This window comes from Aricia agestis, chromosome 19 (genome assembly GCF_905147365.1).
Source record: "Aricia agestis chromosome 19, ilAriAges1.1, whole genome shotgun sequence".
Lineage (NCBI taxonomy): Eukaryota > Metazoa > Arthropoda > Insecta > Lepidoptera > Lycaenidae > Aricia > Aricia agestis.
The window spans coordinates 14271953-14291625 of record NC_056424.1 but is presented as its reverse complement, the minus strand read 5'-3'; the positions used below and the strand labels follow the sequence as shown (position 1 = coordinate 14291625).

The window sequence follows — 19673 nt, the reverse complement described above, 5'->3', positions numbered from 1 at the left end:
TAATAATACTTCTTAACGCGGGCGAAAGCTATATATATAGTTTGCCTATAAATCAATTTGCCTGATAGTACATACAAAGACTACTTAGGCTTTTCGCCATAGTTGAGTACAGTTTCTCTAGGTCAGCTCTAAACTATAAAGGAATTCAACAGACCTGCGGCACCTGACGGCACCCCCTTCCCCTCTCCCCCGGCGGTCGTCAAACGCCCGTCGTCTCACCCCTTCCGTAATTTATTTTTCTGATGAATTTATTCTTCTTTTGTAAATTTGGAGCGGCGTTTTAATTGTGAGAATTCCGCGCTCATTCAGCTTTCATTTCATTATTTGAATATTATTGTGGTGTAAATTGCTACTATGATTATTATCAATTAAATTAACGTCATTAAGTTTAGTGAATATTAACGTAGTTATTAAAACTTATGATTTAACTTATAATAATTTTGCAGCATTAGTTATTTATTTGAAACTTATTCCAAAAAAGTCAAAATTATAGAATATCAAAAACAAAACAATGTATACATTGCAAGAAGAATAAATTATGCAAAAATCTGGTCGCGAAGTGTTGTTTTTGCGAGCATTAGGACATGTATATTGTATAGTCTGCACGGTGTTACAGACGTTTCAGAGTTATTTTACCCTCAGCAGCACTCTAATACTAACGTAATAAGAATAATTTTAATAGAAATGGTGAGGTAAAGCAGCTCTGTACATTCCGTGAAGGGTCAAGTTATGAACACGTCCGTTTGTTCCCGAGAATAAATGACTCCGAACAAAGAGTAAAAAGTGCGAAGTAAAAACAGTCATTAGCCCGCGAGCCCGCGCCCGTCAGACGCGACCGTTTTTGCCGAGACCCGCCGCCCCCGACCCCCGGCCCGCCGCCCCCGGCCCGCCGCAAGAACAATATTAAACACTCACAAACGACCATTATAAGAGTTCAAATGTACTCGTATGTGCGCGCTGCAACTAAAATACTGTCAAAGAACTGACACTTTATAAATAACACTACAAAAATGTAACAAGAACTGCAATCATTGAGTTACGTTCTGCCACATTAGTGCTCATAAATCTTTGCCCGCACGTTTCAACTGAAATAGGTTTTTAAACATTTGCATGCAACGAGCTTGCACGTGCATCTAACCTCGCATTTATTAATGCCCGAATAAGGTGAACGTTGCACAAGTACACCTCGTGTACTCCGTCAGGGTTCCCGCTGACGGATGGACGGACATGTTCACCTGAGCTCCCGGACTATACGTAATCGTTAGTTAGCACCTAACTGACGATACGCTTTAGTTTCATTTCTGATGCTATTCTTTTTCTGGGGGTGTTTTAAATTCACCGTAATGCGTATTCGTAAAACAAGAAAAAAATTTAATGAACAAAATTTCTTAATTCCTATTAATTATTATAAGTTTTTAAGTACAGTAAAAATACAGATTCGTGAAGGACGTATTTAGTTGAGGTATACTATTAATTACACTTTAGACAGAAATAACTCTTTCAATTACAGTATTGCCGAATAAAACTAGTTTGACTAAAATGAACATCATATTACGAAGGATTTTAAAGTAGTGTAGTAAATCGTGGGCTTTGGGAGTGGCGTATCAAATTGTCGCCGATCGCGGCGTTGAACCGCTGCCAAGGCTCAGTGGGCTCGGTGGCGGAGAACAGTTTTAACGATCTCTCAAGGATCCCTATAGCTAGACTCCTTGCCAGGATTACCACCTAAGGGTAAAGGGTCGTCAATTTAACCAAATGACTAGTCAACACTCCAGAAACGTACACCCTAAAACCAGAAGCCGGCCATTTTAGTATAGGTTTACGATGCGAAGTCTTTTACTAGACTATTTATCCTATAGCCTCTTCGTAGCTACGGAGTGATTCGTAGATTTACCTCTTTTTTTCTCTATACTGAAAATAAAGATCTCGATCACGTTTACACAATTTCACAATTTTTCACAAATTAAATCAATTAATTAGTAAAAATAACTTTATAAAATATACGGGACTGGTAGTCGTCAGTCGGCGCGCACTCGCCGTGTTTGTCACCACCCACCGGTGATGGCCCGCTACCAATACAAGGCATTCTCCTTTTCCTCGCAGCTCCACTATCTGTGTTTATTAATGTGTAGTACAGCCATCAAAATGTATGTCGGAACATAAAATTTTATTATATTCAGTAAAATGGAGGCCGCCCGAGAAGCTCAAGTTTGCGACGATCGGGGTCGCGCGAGAATGTGGAGCTAATGAAATACATCGGCTTTTTATTCGTCGCTTTATTAAAACTGGCGGCGATAAGCTTTCGTTGCGTAATCTTCTTTAATTTTAAAAAGGCGTCGCGGGGGTACAAGTGACTACGCGTCGTAAGCGAGGCGGGCACGGTGTACATTCGGGTGCGTCGGCGGCCTTCTATGTCGAAGCGAGCCCACAAAATTTCATATGTAAACGCATCTGCATACTGAAGCTTTATTAAACGAAATAACGGAGCGGCGGCGCGGCGCGGCGGCCGGCGTCAGTCGCGTCCGTCGTCGGCCCGCGAGCGCCCGCCCCGACCGCCGCCGCAGCGGCACACACACGAGCGCCACGAGTTTCGCGCGGTGTGAGTTACTGGTGTGTGTGTTGTAGTTGACCGGCTCCGATGCTCAAGATGCGGAGGATCTGCCACCTCATCTTCCGCCTGCTGTTCCTACTCGACGGTGAGTTTCAGCAATTAACTCTAATTCCAATTAAACTTTCGCGCTCAGATTCGGGGGCGCCCGATTATTATTACCGGATAAAATTTAATGTAAAAAGGAGTTCGAATTTTAAACAATGACGCGGAAATAAGAGTCGCCTAATTAGCGGGGCTGATCTCATTAGGCGTATTGTCAACATCGCGGGGCTCCTCCGAGACGCTCGCACATGTTTTTGTCGACTAATTTAAGATTTCTTTGCAAATTTAATTGTTTCCTCTCGAAATCGACGTCCGTTTTCCTCGTCGGCGACGAGTAGCTCCTATATCGCCTCGCCCTCGCCCCTTTAATTGATTACTGAAAATATCGAGGTGAAACGTGGAAATATTTACGGGGCCGTATCTCAAGTTCCTCCGTTTATTTCCGTGTCGGAGATAAAACTACAATAAAGTCAAGCTGGAGCTATAAAATAATATTTACGCGTTGACTTACTTTATGTTTATGTTGGGACGTTTATTTGTATTAACTCTATTAGGGCGGGAGTTGTTTCGCATTAACGAGTTTCGATATGTCTTTATTACGTTTATGTATGTTCGTACAATTATAATATTATGCTGTTAATATTTTTTATCTGCTTCTTGATTATACTTGTACTAGTTTTATACTTTATATAACAAAATATAAATGTAACGGAATAAACACAGAAATCAGATGTGTGAAAATAGTTTTGCGGATGTTCGAGTGACGAGACCCTCGCGCTGTCGAACTTGACAGCCGGAGGAGATCACTCATCATCATCAAGCATCAGCGGTCAGCCTTTAACGTATTCTTGCGAGAAGGAAAATTATACGGAACAATTAAAATTGTTCTCAGCTACATTATATAGTTAATTGTTTAAATCTACACAATGTTGTTTTCTTCTTCAGGTTTGAAGGTTTCCTTTGAACGTTTTTCCTTAAACGATATTCGATACAACTTGAAAACAAAACATTTTTAAGAACTAAGACTTTATTTTTAAAATAAAACATAAAGAGCATCGGACATTTTAGTATGAAGCCTGGTATGCTTACAAAATCGCGATAAAAAAAGTCAGTTTGGCGGCAAGAGATGAAACATGTGATAATCGATAGTACATTAGGTTTTGCACAGCCATAACCGAGTAATTTTTAGTTTAATTTTAAGTGTTTAAATGTTTTATTTTTTGGCAGTTTTTTTGAATTATTTGTTATTTATTACACTTAAGGGTGAAGACAAACAAGCGTAATTTTGTGAGTCGTGAGTCGCAGAATTTCTTTATTTTTTTAATATCTTTTCATACAAATTTTGACTCGCAAAATTACGCTTGTGTGAATAAAACAGGACTTTTGTATGAAATGGAATGCAGCAGATTTTCTGCCAGCCGAAATTCTGCGACTCACAACTTACAAATTACGCTCGTTTGGCTTCATCCTAAACGTAAAGACAAAGCATATTTATTATACAACTTCTAATAATTTGTATTTTTTTAAAACTTTTATTTATTCAGAAACCGTATCAGTTACGACATTTTACCAACGAGTATTTCCTATTTGTATTTTGATTGATTTGATTTTTGACTTTTGCCGCCAAAATGAGGTATTTTCTTTTCCAACTTTAGGTATACCAATTAGGCTCCTTGCTCTTTGTCTAAATAAATATTATATTATGAATAAATAAGAGTTGCAGAAATGAAAATCAACACTTTGATTTAACATTTAAGCCGCTGTGTTGAGTGACTTGTGTTATTCCGTCGTCACTTTCCACAAAATATCATTATTATTTACCGACTGTAACGTTATTACAGAAACAGATTACCGCGCGCATTCACGCTTAATTACTCCGAGTGTTAAGTCAATCAGAGTTAAACAAATATATTAACAGAACAAATTGAGTTACTCGGCTCGCGTCGTGCCGGCGACAGCCATCAGCTGTAGCTAGTGTAGAGCTGGCGAGGACTAGACAGGGCTTAGCTGGTAGTTTTTTTGATTCAGCGAATGTTCGAAATCAAGTGCAAGCTTGAGCAGTAAGTTACCAGTATTATTGATCGTACAAACTGACAAAAAATGTTTGCTATAATCTACGAATAATAAAAACTAAGGAAACGTAACTCCCATACTATTACCGTTTTGGTTCCTTTCAAACTGTCAGGTAACGTCAGCCTGATACCGCTCGCGCGCTTAAAGCCACCTAAATATTGCAAAATATGTATTGAAAATGTATACACATTTTTGACAAGTATTGTAGAACATGTTTTTTGACCGAGCTACTTTTCCTTCGTTTTTATTATTCGTAGCCCGTAGGCTACAACTACAATTTGAGTTTAATAAGTAGAAAACTTGTTTAAGATGTTGTCCGTTTCATCATCATCTAATATATAAAATTCTCGTGTCACAGTTTTCGTTGCCATACTCCTCCGAAACGGCTTGACCGATTCTCATGAAATTTTGTGAGCATATTGAGTAGGTCTGAGAATCGGCCAACATCTATTTTTCATACCTAAAATTATTTATATGGCAAAACAACGTTTGCCAGGACAGCTAGTAATTCATAAGATTCGTATAATAATATACTGAGGTCTCTCTTTCTTTCCTCTCATAAACCAGCGGATGACCGACGCGATCACATGACTGGCGAGAGATAAGGCGCATATACACTGTAACAATTTGTATCTTGTACTTTATGCATCGATAAAGAAATAAACTGTAGCCAATGGCTTTCAAGTATAACAGAAAATTACAACAAAATTAAATGTAAATGTAATTATTGTATGTATTATATCAAATAATATAGAGGTCTAAAGCAATTTAAGCGGAGCTATCATGGCGATAATAAACAATAACCCAATTTTCTTGATTGTGTAATGTACTACAGAATATAATTTCATTTCAAAGAAATTAAATTCTCTAGCGCACACATACGACAGTTTAATATGCCGTCGCTAAAACATTTCGATCGCGTCTCCGACAAGTCATAATTGTCGTTGTAATGAAGTCGACGTTTGTAATTAACTGCGATCCGATTCACGTCCTCCCTCTCCCTCCCACCTACTTCTGTCTCTGTCGTCTGTTTATTTAGTGAGGGAATAAAACTCGCATCAATCACGGGATTTCCGCGCTGCACGGAATTTGTAGCGAGAAGCGACAGCCTGCACTAAACCCGACAACATTCGCCGAGACAACTTGATTATTGCCTCATCCGTTACTACTGTTAGTAGGTATGTTAGAATTAGGGCAATATCATAATAATATAAAATTTATCGATTACTTATTGAATACTTAACGTATATCGTACATAAAGTCAGCTTAATATTGCTAAAGTTTAAGCACATTTTTGTAGTTTAAACATAAACTGTATAACTCATAATAATTGTACTATGTACTATGTAGCACGGAATAATAAGACAAAGTTGCACTTAAAAAAGGAAGATACTGCAGCAAAAAAGTTTATAAAGTAAACGCAATTTCGACGAAGAACATAATATTATATAGAAAAAATGTGGCCGCCACATTAGCATTTGATTACAGGCTGTAAATCACAGGCGCGGGTTGTGACGTGTCGTTGCGTCGGGACACCCCGAACACGTGTTGTGTCCCGGATCCCGAAACACGGGACATTATTCTGTCGGTCGTGTTGTCACGTGTCGCTCTCATTGTGATAAACAATCGATTTTATTATTTGATTTTTATAATGCTTTTAAGTTCTTGTTAATTTTATTGGTTATTATAACAAAGAAAGTCACATAATATGACTGATGTTAGAACGAGTAGCAAAGTATTATAAATTATAATGTACCCGATCTCATAGGTAATAATGGAACAAATTAATTAGTCGAAACACTCGGAATACCTCAATTAATAAGCTTAGAAAATTAATTAAAGAATGTTCGTTAAGTTAATTACAAATTTAACGGTTTTAGCCCCGGGGTCGCCCCGGTATCGCCCCGGGAATACCCGGGAACACAGGGATTGAGACCGAAACGGTATCATTCTCATTCATTAACGAATTCAATATTGTTTTTCCTCTCCTGTAAATAAAATGCATTTATCGAGATAGCACGAAATCTGTAATTAGGAAAAGATTTCAAGTTTTTAATTGTAGCTACATCGAAACCTGTAATGAATTCGCTTGGCTAATTAACTAGAACTTTTGTATTAAACAACTTTCGAAATAATGATTAATTACTTATTAAAATACTATGCTTGAAATATTTTATATGTCATATACATTATAAAATCATGTTACCGATTGAAACACATTATGTTTTGAAATCTAATTTTGATAATTTTCGTATCGCGGTGTTTCTTGCAAAACTTATCCGAAACGCCTGGACTGTTTTTGAGGAAACTTCGGTTACTTATCGGACATCGGTCTGAGAATCTATTTTTCTTAACCAAATAACGTGTTCGCAAAATTACGCGTGTTCTGATTTAGCTAGTGTTCCATAATATTATCTGTATAAAATGTTTACGTTGCATAAAAACATAAAAAATAACCCATATGAAATAATATACTTTTTTATATTTCAAGCTAAGGAGGTTGGGGTCTCTAACCGCACCCGTACATGTTACCGCGTAATCATTACAGAAAATAACTTCGATATTAATTAAGAAAGTATCGACTTGCGCTGAATATTTGTCGGTGGGCGTTTTCAGAGCGTTGAGCTTATGACATTCGTGACTTATGACATCTACGTCATTTATTACACCTCTTTGTGTCTAAACATACTAGGCCGAAAACACGCGGCCGAAGTTCAGCATGATTAAGCTTAGGCCAAACCTACGCGACCAGGCGACTGCGAAGCGGAGCGTCAAGTTGACAAATGTGTGTTTTGTATACAAAAAAGACATTTGACAACTTTATGCTTGCAATGCGCTTCGAATACAATATACCGCAACGTATATCGGCATGCTGTGTCATCAGCAATTTAAAATACGTTGCAGGCGTAATCATGCCGAACTTCGGCCGCGTTTTCTCGGCCTAGTGTGTTTAGACGAAATTTGTTTATCGCCTTAAAATTTTCTGTTACCACAATCCTAGGATTTTTCCTGAACTCAGATACTTCCAGAGACAATTTCTATAAAAATTATGTAAGTGTAATTATGTCGTTAGCGTTATATTACGACATATATTTTGTCGTAGTTAGTTTTAACTTTTAACATGCTACGCCGATCGTATTTAAATCTTTTCATCTTACGCTATGACCAGTTTAAGCGCGACCCTTGTAGTATACTGAAATTATGCTACGAGGGTTGCACTGAAGCTGGTCAGTCTGTAGCCCGATCTAGCTCTTGTCGTATCCGTGCTACACCGATGGGCATCTGTCGTAGTGAGCAGTAGCAGAGATAGGCATATGCCATTCACTTTCTGTAGTAGCAAGACTTAACGTCTATAGTAATATTTACTATGGACAAAAAAAAACATGCCTCCTCTACGTTGATAATAAGTATAGTAGTACAAAAAAAACATATATCGTAGTTCCCATATCCGCTGTTATCTGCCGTAGCAAGTTCCGTAGCAGAGCTACGTCTGCAGTTTGCTGCAGTAACAGCAAGCACTAAACTTAAACCAAACTAACTAGCTAGTAATTGGCAGTCAAAATATTCCAAATCGTATTACATAACATGAAACATAAGTACGTAGCACATAATTATATAATGTTGTTTTCCTCGACGACGAGTCAACAGAATTTCACAAAAGTCCCAAAAATCTTCAAGTCGGGCGAAAGTTAGAAACAGTGCGGAGACCCCTAAGCCGGTGTTTCGTGTCCCGTCGCGCGACAAGCCCGGGGCGGGCGGCGGGGGCGGGAGGGGATCAAATGAGCCGCGAATAATTTATTGCCTTTTAATTTCCTCACACTCCGCGAAGCCGTATTTTGTTAGCATCCGAGGCGGGGTAATTCTGAAGTATCTTTATGTTTAATGTTTATTTAATTACCTGTGAAAATCCACGGGCGCTCTGCCAGCGGGAGTCGGGACGGATGTAATAACAGACAAAACAACAAGCTGAGTTTTCTCGTCGAATTCTGTTCGTGGATACCTCGCCGTATCGCAGTGTTCGGTTCACCGCAGCTTATGATTTTAATAAACGAAACGGTTATGAAATAGTGAAATGATTTGTGTACGAGTACACAATTACGCGGCGACCGCCAGCCGACCGCAGCCTACCGCGACCCCCGGCCCGCCGCCCGCGACCCCCGACCCCCGGCCCGCTGCGGTGCAACGCACAGTAATGCATTTCTATTATACTATGTTCACATCCAACTCTATACTATATTATTTTATCTAACCGTACTAATTTTTAAAATGCAAAATTTTGTTGATTTGATTGTTAGCTTTATATGCTCAAACGACTGAGCCCATTATGATAAAATTTGTAATGAAGTTACTTAAAGTCCCCAGTAAAGGCAAATAATAGTTTTTATCTAGAAAAATAACAGACAAGCGATCATAAATTGGCAGCAAAGTTATTACCAATCTGTAATATATAAAGTCAAACAATGTCATTTTGTAAGATTCAACATCCATCACTATTTTGTGACGAGAATATTCTAGGCGGGTGGGCCAATATAAAGGTAAATGAATTTAATAAATTTAGTGTCAGTTCGTGTGGCGTGTTGGCGCGGACATCGACAGCTAATAACGTGTCGGACATCGGGTCGCGTCGGGTGGCGTCGGGGATGATGTGACACTTCACTGGCGTCAGCTGACCGATAACACCAGCGGAGCTAAAATGGTCACTTTAGAGAGTCAAATAATGAATCATAATATAATTCATTTTTTTTTAAATCGCAAAATGGTAACTCTGCTTGTAATTCATGTCTAGTAATTCATACTAATTTGACATATTCCGTCAGCTTGACAGTTTTGTCAATTCATTTGCTGAATTGATTAAGAGTAATTGCTAAATGTGACCATTTTAGCCCCGCTGTTATGTAAATTATTGGGAAGCTTGTCAAAATTATGATGGTGACTTAAAACATAATGCTCGTAATAGTTTATTTCTTGTTTTATGCGAGTTGTTTTGATGTGACTATTTTTACTTCATTTCGCCCGGAACTACGTTGTGCCAAAACCTGAAACTTATACATTTTGTAGGATAAAAACACTCTATCTTTTTCCGTTACATAAACTACCTTCTTACCAAATTTTAAGAAAATCGGTTCAGCAACTTAAACAATGAATAGACATACAATGAAACAGATAATAATACAATCTAAAATACAATCTAAAACTACAATCACAAGACACTTAAAAATACAATCTAAAATATACAAATATATATAAACTCATGGTATAAAGCTATAACATACAATAGTTTGCATTATTGTCATATATTAGGATGGACGAATTTCACATAGCTTAACAAACTTGGATTGGTTCTTGGTCTACTTAATACCAATCCCTACATTTATTGAAACCTATTTCACATATTATTATTATCGTGTCAGCTTTAAAGAATACTCCACCTTGACTCCAGACTAAAGTAAAGTTTTCTCCATACTTTTACAATGCTATCAAATAAAACATACGAACATAAAATAATAAACAACGCAATTTAATCGCAATAAACATGGTATATATTCTGGGGTCCCGTGCGTTTTGACGTGGCACGTCACACCTGGCGTATGCAGATGAGCATGATTTACATGACACAGGCTTACAGGTGTCCCCCCTCCCCGCGCACCCCCCGCACCCCCCAACCGCCGCCACCGGACCTTTTTATATGAATACGTGATGAGGGACATTACCCACTGCCCTTCGCATGAAAAATATCCTGCGTAATTAACACCCTTGACGTTTAAAGAGCCCTCGTGTAAAAGTACTTACGTAATGTGTAAAAATATTATTTTCAAATTAAACAAAGTGCTCATTTAAAACGTGGATGTTTACAATAATAATTGGCATGATATAAAATTATGCTGGAAAAGTTTGGTTAAATAGAGCCACTTCGGGATTTTTGGAAAAGGACGTGACGTAGAAGACGTTAGCAACATGTAACAGAAAACATTTCTTTCTCACCTTTCATACACCATACCTTACAAAGATTCTTAAAATATTAACTAATAATTATTTTTTGTTTGCCAAGTGAATCAGCAACCTATTATAAAATGTATATAACTGTAACCTTGTTCTAAAATGTTCAATTACTTTCGAATACGGGTAAATAATTAGAGAAAACCGGAGCATTTAGTAGAAACAGCCGTGTAAGGAGCTGATCGGATCCCGCGGGGAACAAGCTTAATTGTGTGTAGAGTTGTAGAGACTATCAACAGTGCTGCTTAATCACTGAGCGGCGGAAATGTTTACTGTTTTTTTTGTTAACTCTTAATTTCTAATTGAAATAATGGCTATACTAATAAAATGTTAAGGTGTGTCTGTCTATCACCTACGCGCTAAAGCCGGTGAACTGATCTTTGAAGAAACTTTAAGTCTTAGCAAACAACTGAAATAAGTTTTGCGACAAACTAATGTAGGAGAAAAATATTATAGCTAGCAAAGTTAATAATGACAGTATTTCATGCACTATTATCATACATACGATAATATAATATGTTATTAATTCGATTTTAATTACTTAAAACAATAACACAAATTGCAGATTAAAAATTAAATTACCCGCAGTAACAAAAATATAAACCGTAGCAAAAATAATAGCGCGTTTATTGCGCGATAAGCATTTTATTTCAAAAGTTGTTACCGGGGTGTTGCGAGCTCCGCTGCCGGCGCTGCGGGCCGCTCGCGCTCTGAAAGTATGCATTCGTTAATGTCGGTTGCGTATTGTTCTTGGTGATTTTGTACTGACCAATAATACTCAAATTTTATAATGGTAATATACAGCAAACAACACTTTTATGCGACAATTGTGATTGTTTTTCCTAAATTTTTTATATTAATATATTATATCCCAATAAAAAAGGAAATGATAGGAACTAAAATACATCTAAATACTAAAAGATTTTAAATTTGATTTAAAATACTTCAAAGAAACAGATTATATACAAAGAATTTGCTAAATAATATGTCTCTATGTAGAATTAGCACTGTGACTATAACAGTAGTCAACTGAGGTAGCAACAGTACACAGTAACTATAAATTATTATTGCTCTTAGTTTCAGTATAACAGTTTCTGTTCACTCTCAGAGTGCGTGGCAACACCAGTTTTCGTCGAGCTCGCCAGTATTAGGTAACAACAGTTCGCGCCACGAGCATGCATTGTAATTGTAACACATCAGCTGTTTGTTTTAAAATTTGTTGATTCGCGGGAATTGAATTTTTAAGCGTACACGGAAATAGGCGACTGTTTCAGAATATTACGCGTGCTTTGCGTATTTACATACTCCGAATGTGCTGTGTTTAGACACGCGAAGTTAAATTTTGAACGAAATTGATTTGGTTACCCGAATCAATTTCGTTTAACTTAAGTTCAAAATTGAAAAGTATGAAACAAAGTGTCTTTACGCTGTCAGTCACTAATGTAAATGACGCTATCACAAAAATTATTACAAAAATTAGGTCAGTACGAATATCGACGTTAAGACGATTAAAATAAGATTCAATATCAGCGCGCCTTGTACAGTGGCTGTTACGACGCTTGCCGCGTTCTTGATAGGGTGAAAATGTATGAAGAAATTCGAGAGCGTTTCTTATTTTTCTTATATAGGTATAGACGTGGAAATGAAAATGTCACCTTTCAATTGAAACCAAAATATCCTCGCAGTGTGACTCCTAATTCTTTAAAATGGTCCTGGAAAATCGCTGATATTTGTGAAAAAATATGATAGCGTCCTTAAAACTATGTGCCAGATTTTGATGCGAGTTAGGTATGTATTTTAAAAGAGTAATACTATTATATTAGCCTATGAAATTTATTTTAAGATGAAATTTGACGAAACATTACAATATTTTAGTGAATGCGACGACCACATTATGTCCCTGAATGTTTCAAGCGGTCCCTCCGACCCGCGCGGAATGCATTATCTGTACTTCCCGTATTTTTGTGGGTGTGGTGTGTTATGGTAATATCCATATTAACATAACACCACTCCGGCCCCACCGCGGCCCTACTCGGGCACAGTAATGTGCGACATTAGGACAGTTACAGCTGTCTAATGTACTTTCAATTCAATGTACTGAATAAGGCTTGTGTGACTCAGCCCGCAGGCATACAGATTCCGAACACTAGGTAGACTCGGCATATAAATGTTTCTACATATTAGCATATTATACAGGAAGGCCGATCTATGCGATCGGCCTGATTGCAAGTCAACCTGACCGGAATCGTTTTGTACATTTTCAAAGTTGCAATATAAAATAAGCATAATGAGATTTTTCCATCTTCCGCAATAATGTTTTCGTAATAAAAATTACAAGAGATCGCCTAATGGTCGAAATTCGACCTCAGTTTCAACGGCATTACTAATACTACCTATATTTTGTAAAACAATATTGACTTTATCATATTTTTTTCAATTCTCATCTCTGGGTCTCAGCTGATCTCAGACTGGCCGTGTAAGCATTGTCTAATAGTATCTAAGATTCAATAAAAAAAACTATAATCCATTTTCAATTTGTCACCTTGTTGTCAACAGACTTCAACCATGAATAAAAGAGTATAATTCGTATGTATAGGTTTGTCACTCAAAAAATCTGTCATTTTCTTGAGTGTGCGTATTGTAGTGTGTGTAATTTTTTATATATATATATATATATATATATATATATGAGTATAAGCTTAAATTGTAACACGTAGGCCGTAATAAGTAGGTTAAGACTTTCACACGTTCATGCGACCTTCACCGCAACATCGGGGTGACGTATCGAGTCAGCGTGACCCGCGTCACGGTGACACCGTGTCAGCGTGTCAGCGTGACACCCCCGCCGCACCTGACGCCGGGTGACAGGTTCGTAATAGCGCCTCACGCCTCCGCCCGCGGGCTAATACAACTACAAATTAATTTTCAGTGTTCAACGTTCATGATAAATACTAGTCTATTACCTGATTGAAATTTAACCGTGAAATATTGGCATACATTAACGGAAATATATCGTCGTTGTTTATTATGATTAATTTAAAATGTGTACTATAATAATAATAAAAATATCCTTAGAGCGTTTGTGCACTACACGGAAATTTACCATCCGGCGCGGCGCGGCATCTTGATTTCCTACCTTATTTATATGGCATACGTGAAAGTTATGAACGCCGGACGGTAATATTCCGTGTAGTGCACAAACGCCCTTCCACCGGTTTCGGTGACGGTGGTTGGATTAACTGAAAATTTACTACACAAGAACACTCTATTCCTTTTACTCCCGTAACCCAGTGGGACGGACGACCAACACGACTGGCGAGAGATCAGGCACAGGACCGACTTTTTACATGCCCATCTTTTTTTCTTACTTGTCAGATAAACTGGTGATCAGCCTGCATTGTCCTATCCAAACTTGGAAATAACACGTTCCAACGCGGCAATTGAACCCACGACCTTCTAGTCACGAGCCACGCTCTAAGCCACTGGATCATGGAGTAATGAATTAAAATAACAAAATGTGTTATTTTTACTAAAGACGCTTTATAAGGACGCAATGTCACTACGGGATCTGAACTGGTGACATCTGGTGCACACCAATTACTGAGTCACAGAGGTCGTCGATAGTCTCTACCTACTTTCCAATGGTTGACAAAGCTTGACTGTCGTCCATTAGATCCAAGTTCTTGACTTTTGTTGTGGGTCTAATCGCAAGCCCACTAAAACCAAAGTATCGTGAATTATTATTCCCTTTCATACAGCTCTATAGTTATAAGAAGCACGATACCCGAGCCTATTTTTCATCCTTATCAAGTCTTTGAATTTGTGTGAAACAGAAAATGACGCCACTCAGTCTCCCATGCCCCGCGCCTTGTAAACGGCTAGGAAGTTGCGATTTTTGATGGGTCAACTTTATGAAATGGTACAGAGGTTGTGTAAACAGTCCTCCCCCCGCGCACCCGCTCGCCCCCCCTGCTCGCCCCCCGGGGGACGCTCAGGCACAATATTGTTTCAGGGCTACAACAACAGACGGACTCAACTCTGCATCGGCGGGCACATTATTTTGATAAATTTCGAAAGTTTGGTGTGCCTACTGTTAAAACGATAAAACGATTTTATAAACTAAAATTCACTTTTGAATTCTATAAAAAAGTAATGAAATAAAAAATAATAGAACCTAAAAAGGTTTTATTGATTTATATATTTGTCGGAAATCAAGTTTTATTCAGAACGCCAGCGCCATCTCTCGGCGCTCGATGGAGTTAGTGCACCGCGCGCGCCACTATTTAATGCCAGCGGCGGAGAGGACTCACTTCAATTCTCGGGAGCGGCGCGTGCGGACGGTTGCATCTAAACCATCCTGCGTTCTAAATAGATTGAGTGATATAGATACTGTGATTTAATAGTGATTGCTTATTATAATATTAACTTTTCGAATATAGTTTGTGATTGGACTAAAGTGTTTTCCAACATTACCCACAACTGCCCACAGTTGTTAAAATTCAAAAAATGACCGACGAAAATCAGCCTTCACCGTTATCAGAAGTGGGATCAGTGTTGGATCAGCGAGACAACGAAACCAGAATGTGGCGTGCTATGTTCGAACAGCAGAACAAAAACATGCAAGCTTTGATTGCCGCGCTTCAATCACCGAAACAGGCATATCGCGAGGAACTACCGCCATTTGATCCGGAAAAACAAGACACGGACGCAAGATCTTGGTGCGCGACGGCAGATTTGTGCTTTGCAGAAAATCCACCGAGTGGCAGTCGACTGGTTTTGGCGGTTAGCAGGGCACTCAAGGGCGAAGCATCAACATGGTTGTCGCAAGTAGTTTATGAGGGTATGACTTGGAGCGAGTTCAAAGTGCTTTTTACAACGAGATTCATTTCGACCGAGACACTAGCAGGTACCCTCATTAAATTAAACGACGAAAAACCGACCGAGAAAGAAACCCTACCCGCGTTCGCAAGTCGCTTAATTTCGTCGTTAATTAATCGGTGGAAAGATGCGAATAAAGAAGAAATAGCCGTAGCTACAGTACTTGCCCATATATCGCAGTTTGATCCGAGAATACAACGTTTGGCCTTTACTACTAACATTGTAACTAGGGACAAATTGCAACAGGAACTAAACGCTTTTTCTCATTTAAAGCGGAAGTTAAATAGCTCCACTGAAATATTATCGAGCACAAACGATAACAAGCGGCAAAAAATAAACACTATAAAGTGCTTCAACTGTGGAAAAACCGGCCACAAAAGAAGCAAGTGCAGAAGCAAGCCGACGGAGTCAAGAGGACGACCTCAGGCGTCTACGTCGTCGTCGAATCCAGCACCTCAGCAGCCTGCAGCGAAGACCTTGGTGTGCTTCAAGTGCGGCAAGCAAGGACACATCGCATCGCGGTGTACGAGCAGCGGCAGCGCGCACACCGACGGCGGCGGAGCGCGGGCCGAGCGGTGCGTCGACGTCTGCGTCGTACAACCACCGTCGGGCTCGCTACAGCACAAAGGTGAAGTAATAAGATTTACTTACGATTCTGGTGCTGAGTGCTCGTTAGTTAAAGAAAGTTTTGCTTCAAAATTTAGCGGTAAACGCATAAACAATGTTATTGCTATGACCGGTATTGGTCAAACACGAGTATTCAGTACAGAACAGATTTTATGTTGTGTGGTGGTTAACGGTTTTCCTTTTGAACTTCTATTGCATGTTTTACCTGATAATTATTTACAAAGTGACGTAATGTTAGGACGCGAGATTTTAAATTTAGGTTTTGTAGTTAACATGACGGCGACAGACATTTCGTTTTCTAAAATTCACAGTGTTAATTCGGTGCGACAGGAATGTAGTGACGTGATTTCGTTGGATTTAAATTCTATTGTAACGGACGTGAATAGTAACGATAAAATTAAGGTGTTGCAAATACTTGAGTTATTTTCGTTTTTTTTTATAACCGGCTTACCCACAAGTCGTGTAACTACGGGCGAGCTCAAAATAAAATTAATAGACCCGAATCGCACGGTACAGCGGCGGCCGTATAGGATGTCCGCTGAGGAACGCAGCGTTATGCGCGACCGTGTAAAAGAATTGTTGGATGCGAATATTATCCGTCCTAGCTGTTCTCCATTTGCAAGTCCGGCCTTGTTAGTTAGAAAACAAGACGGTTCTTATCGAATGTGCATAGATTACCGTGAGCTCAACAGTAATACCGTCTCCGATCGTTACCCCCTTCCCCTTATTTCAGATCAAATCGCGCGTCTTCACGGTGCTAATTATTTTTCAAAATTAGATTGTGCAAGTGGTTTTCATTTAATTCCCGTAAATGTAGAGTCGATAGAGAGCACTGCTTTTATAACAGCCGAGGGTCAATACGAGTTTTTGACTATGCCGTTCGGATTGAAAAATGCGATCTCCGTATTTCAACGATCTATCATGAATGCTTTAGGTGATTTAGCTCATGATTACGTAATTGTGTACGTTGATGATGTTTTGATCGTTTCACCTGATGTAGAGTCAGGTTTACAAAGACTTCGTACGGTTCTGGAAGTTCTGACTAAGGCAGGATTCTCTTTAAATCTGAAGAAATGCTCCTTCCTCAGGACGAAGGTAGAGTTCTTGGGATTTGAAGTAGAGTCTGGACAGATCAAACCTAATCGTAGGAAAATAGAGGCCCTTACTGCTCTACCACCTCCTCAGACCGTGTCTCAATTACGACAGTTTATAGGGCTCGCATCTTATTTTCGCCAATTTGTACAAAGCTTTTCTAAAATAATGGCACCTTTGTATCGACTGACTTCGCTTAAGGGTGACTTAACTTGGAAACCGGAACACGAGGATATACGTCAGAAGGTAGTTTCAATTTTAACTAGTGACCCGGTTTTAACAATTTTTGACCCAGATCTTTCGGTAGAGCTTCATACGGACGCGAGTAGTTTAGGATATGGCGCGATTTTGTTTCAAGTAAAACCCGATGGTAAGCGTTGCGTCGTAGCCTACTACAATAAGAGAACATCCCCCGCTGAGAGCAAATATCATTCGTATGAGCTCGAAACTCTTGCGGTCGTTAATTCTATCAAACATTTTAGGCAATACGTCCATGGCCGAAAATTTACTGTCGTTACAGATTGCAATTCGCTCAAATCTTCTAAAGCCAAACAGGAACTAACTCCCCGAGCACATAGATGGTGGGCTTATCTACAATCGTTTGATTTTAACGTAGTTTATAGAGAAGGAAAAAGAATGAGTCATGTAGATTTCTTCTCGCGAAACCCTCTCCCGCTTGAGTCGACATCAGTAGAGCCTCGTGAAAGTCCGAAACGCGTTGATGTTACTGAACTCTCTCCTAATTGGCTCCAAGCCGAACAACAACGAGATGTAGAGATTTCTAAAATAATGACGGATCTAGAGAATAATCAACTCGATGAGCAACAAGCTAAAACTTACGAAATACGTGCGGGCGTCTTACACCGTAAAATACAAAGAAAACGTAGGTCCAAATGGTTACCTTACTTACCTCGCGCTCTCCGATGGTCCGTAGTTAATAATTTTCATGACTCGATTATACATCTTGGTGCAGATAAGACGACTGAAAAGTTATTCAATTATTATTGGTTTCCGGGACTAAATACTTACGTCAGAAAATTTGTAGACAACTGCGTCACCTGTAAAATAGCTAAAGCTCATTCTGGGAAGGTTCAAGCCGAGCTTCATCCGATACCTAAGGTCACGAGCCCCTGGCATACAATTCACGTAGATGCGACGGGTAAGCTCAGCGGGAAAAATGATAGAAAGGAGTACATTTTTGTAATAATAGACGCGTTTACGAAGTATGTGCTTCTATACCACGCAACCAACATTGATACCAAGAACAGTTTACATGCTATATCTCAAAGTGTCTCACTATTTGGTGCTCCGACTCGCATAATAGCCGATCAAGGGCGTTGTTTTGCTAGCAAGGAGTTTCGTGATTTTTGCGCTAATAAAAACATTGATTTGCACCTTATAGCGACAGGATCTTCACGCGCTAATGGACAGGTTGAGCGTGTTATGAGCGTCTTGAAGTCAATGTTGACTGCGATAGAGGCTAGTGATAACCGATCGTGGCAGGACTCTATTGGCGAAGTTCAACTAGCGATTAATTGTACCGTGAATAGAGTTACACAAGCTTCGCCTCTAGAGCTCCTAATCGGTAAAGTGGCGAGACCGTTGTCGTTGATGTGTAGTGATACTGTAGAGCTAGACGTTGATATAGACGAAGTTCGTGAACGCGCGTCAGATAATATAAAGAGGTGTGCGGAATATGATAAAAGCCGATTTGATAAAACTAAAGCTAAAATTAAAAATTTCGCGGTTGGTGACTTTGTGTTATTAGAGAACGAGGAACGAAATCAAAACAAATTAGATCCGAAATATAAAGGTCCGTTTAAGGTGATAGAAGTTTTGGAGGGTAACCGTTACACACTTAAAGCACTAAATTCTAAGCGTACCTATAAATACGCACACGATAGATTAAGAAAGATGCCAAGGGGTCAAGTTGAAGTTGATGATTTTTGTGAATCTAATAATGATGAAGTTTAAGTTGTAAATAATCGTGACAAAAACTCAAGTAAATATCTCTAACGACCGTACAATATTCGACCGTACCAGTAATTATTACGTAGCCGTAGCCCGGTGGAAATCGGTTTCTCTTGAGGTAGCTCAAGTAGTCCGTGGGTGCGCGGTGCGCGTATGATTCTGGCGGAGGTCGGGGTCTTTGAGGACCGTACGATGTGCAGTCAGCGGGTGATGCACACGGGTTAGATGCTCTATGGTAGTGGTACGTTAACGGTCCTTGCGCAGGACGTGAAGGCAATGTTGTTGCCGGTCGGCAAAGAAGCCGTGGTGTTGGAGATCTTACTTGAGAGTTTGTGTTCTACATAGTAGAGTTTGAGAAATGGTTAATATGGATTTGTTCCTT

General features: G+C 39.2%; 1 protein-coding gene across 1 annotated transcript in view; it reads left to right on the top strand.

Annotated features, from left to right (window-relative positions):
* Positions 1 to 2536: 2536 nt before the first annotated feature.
* The window catches only part of LOC121736652, a 216413-nt gene continuing 199276 nt past the window's right edge, over positions 2537 to 19673 (top strand). The window contains exon 1 of the mRNA XM_042127979.1: positions 2537 to 2696. Within this exon, the coding sequence (XP_041983913.1) occupies positions 2639 to 2696 (58 nt within the window). The 5' untranslated portion in view covers positions 2537 to 2638. The remainder of the gene's footprint in view (positions 2697 to 19673) is intronic.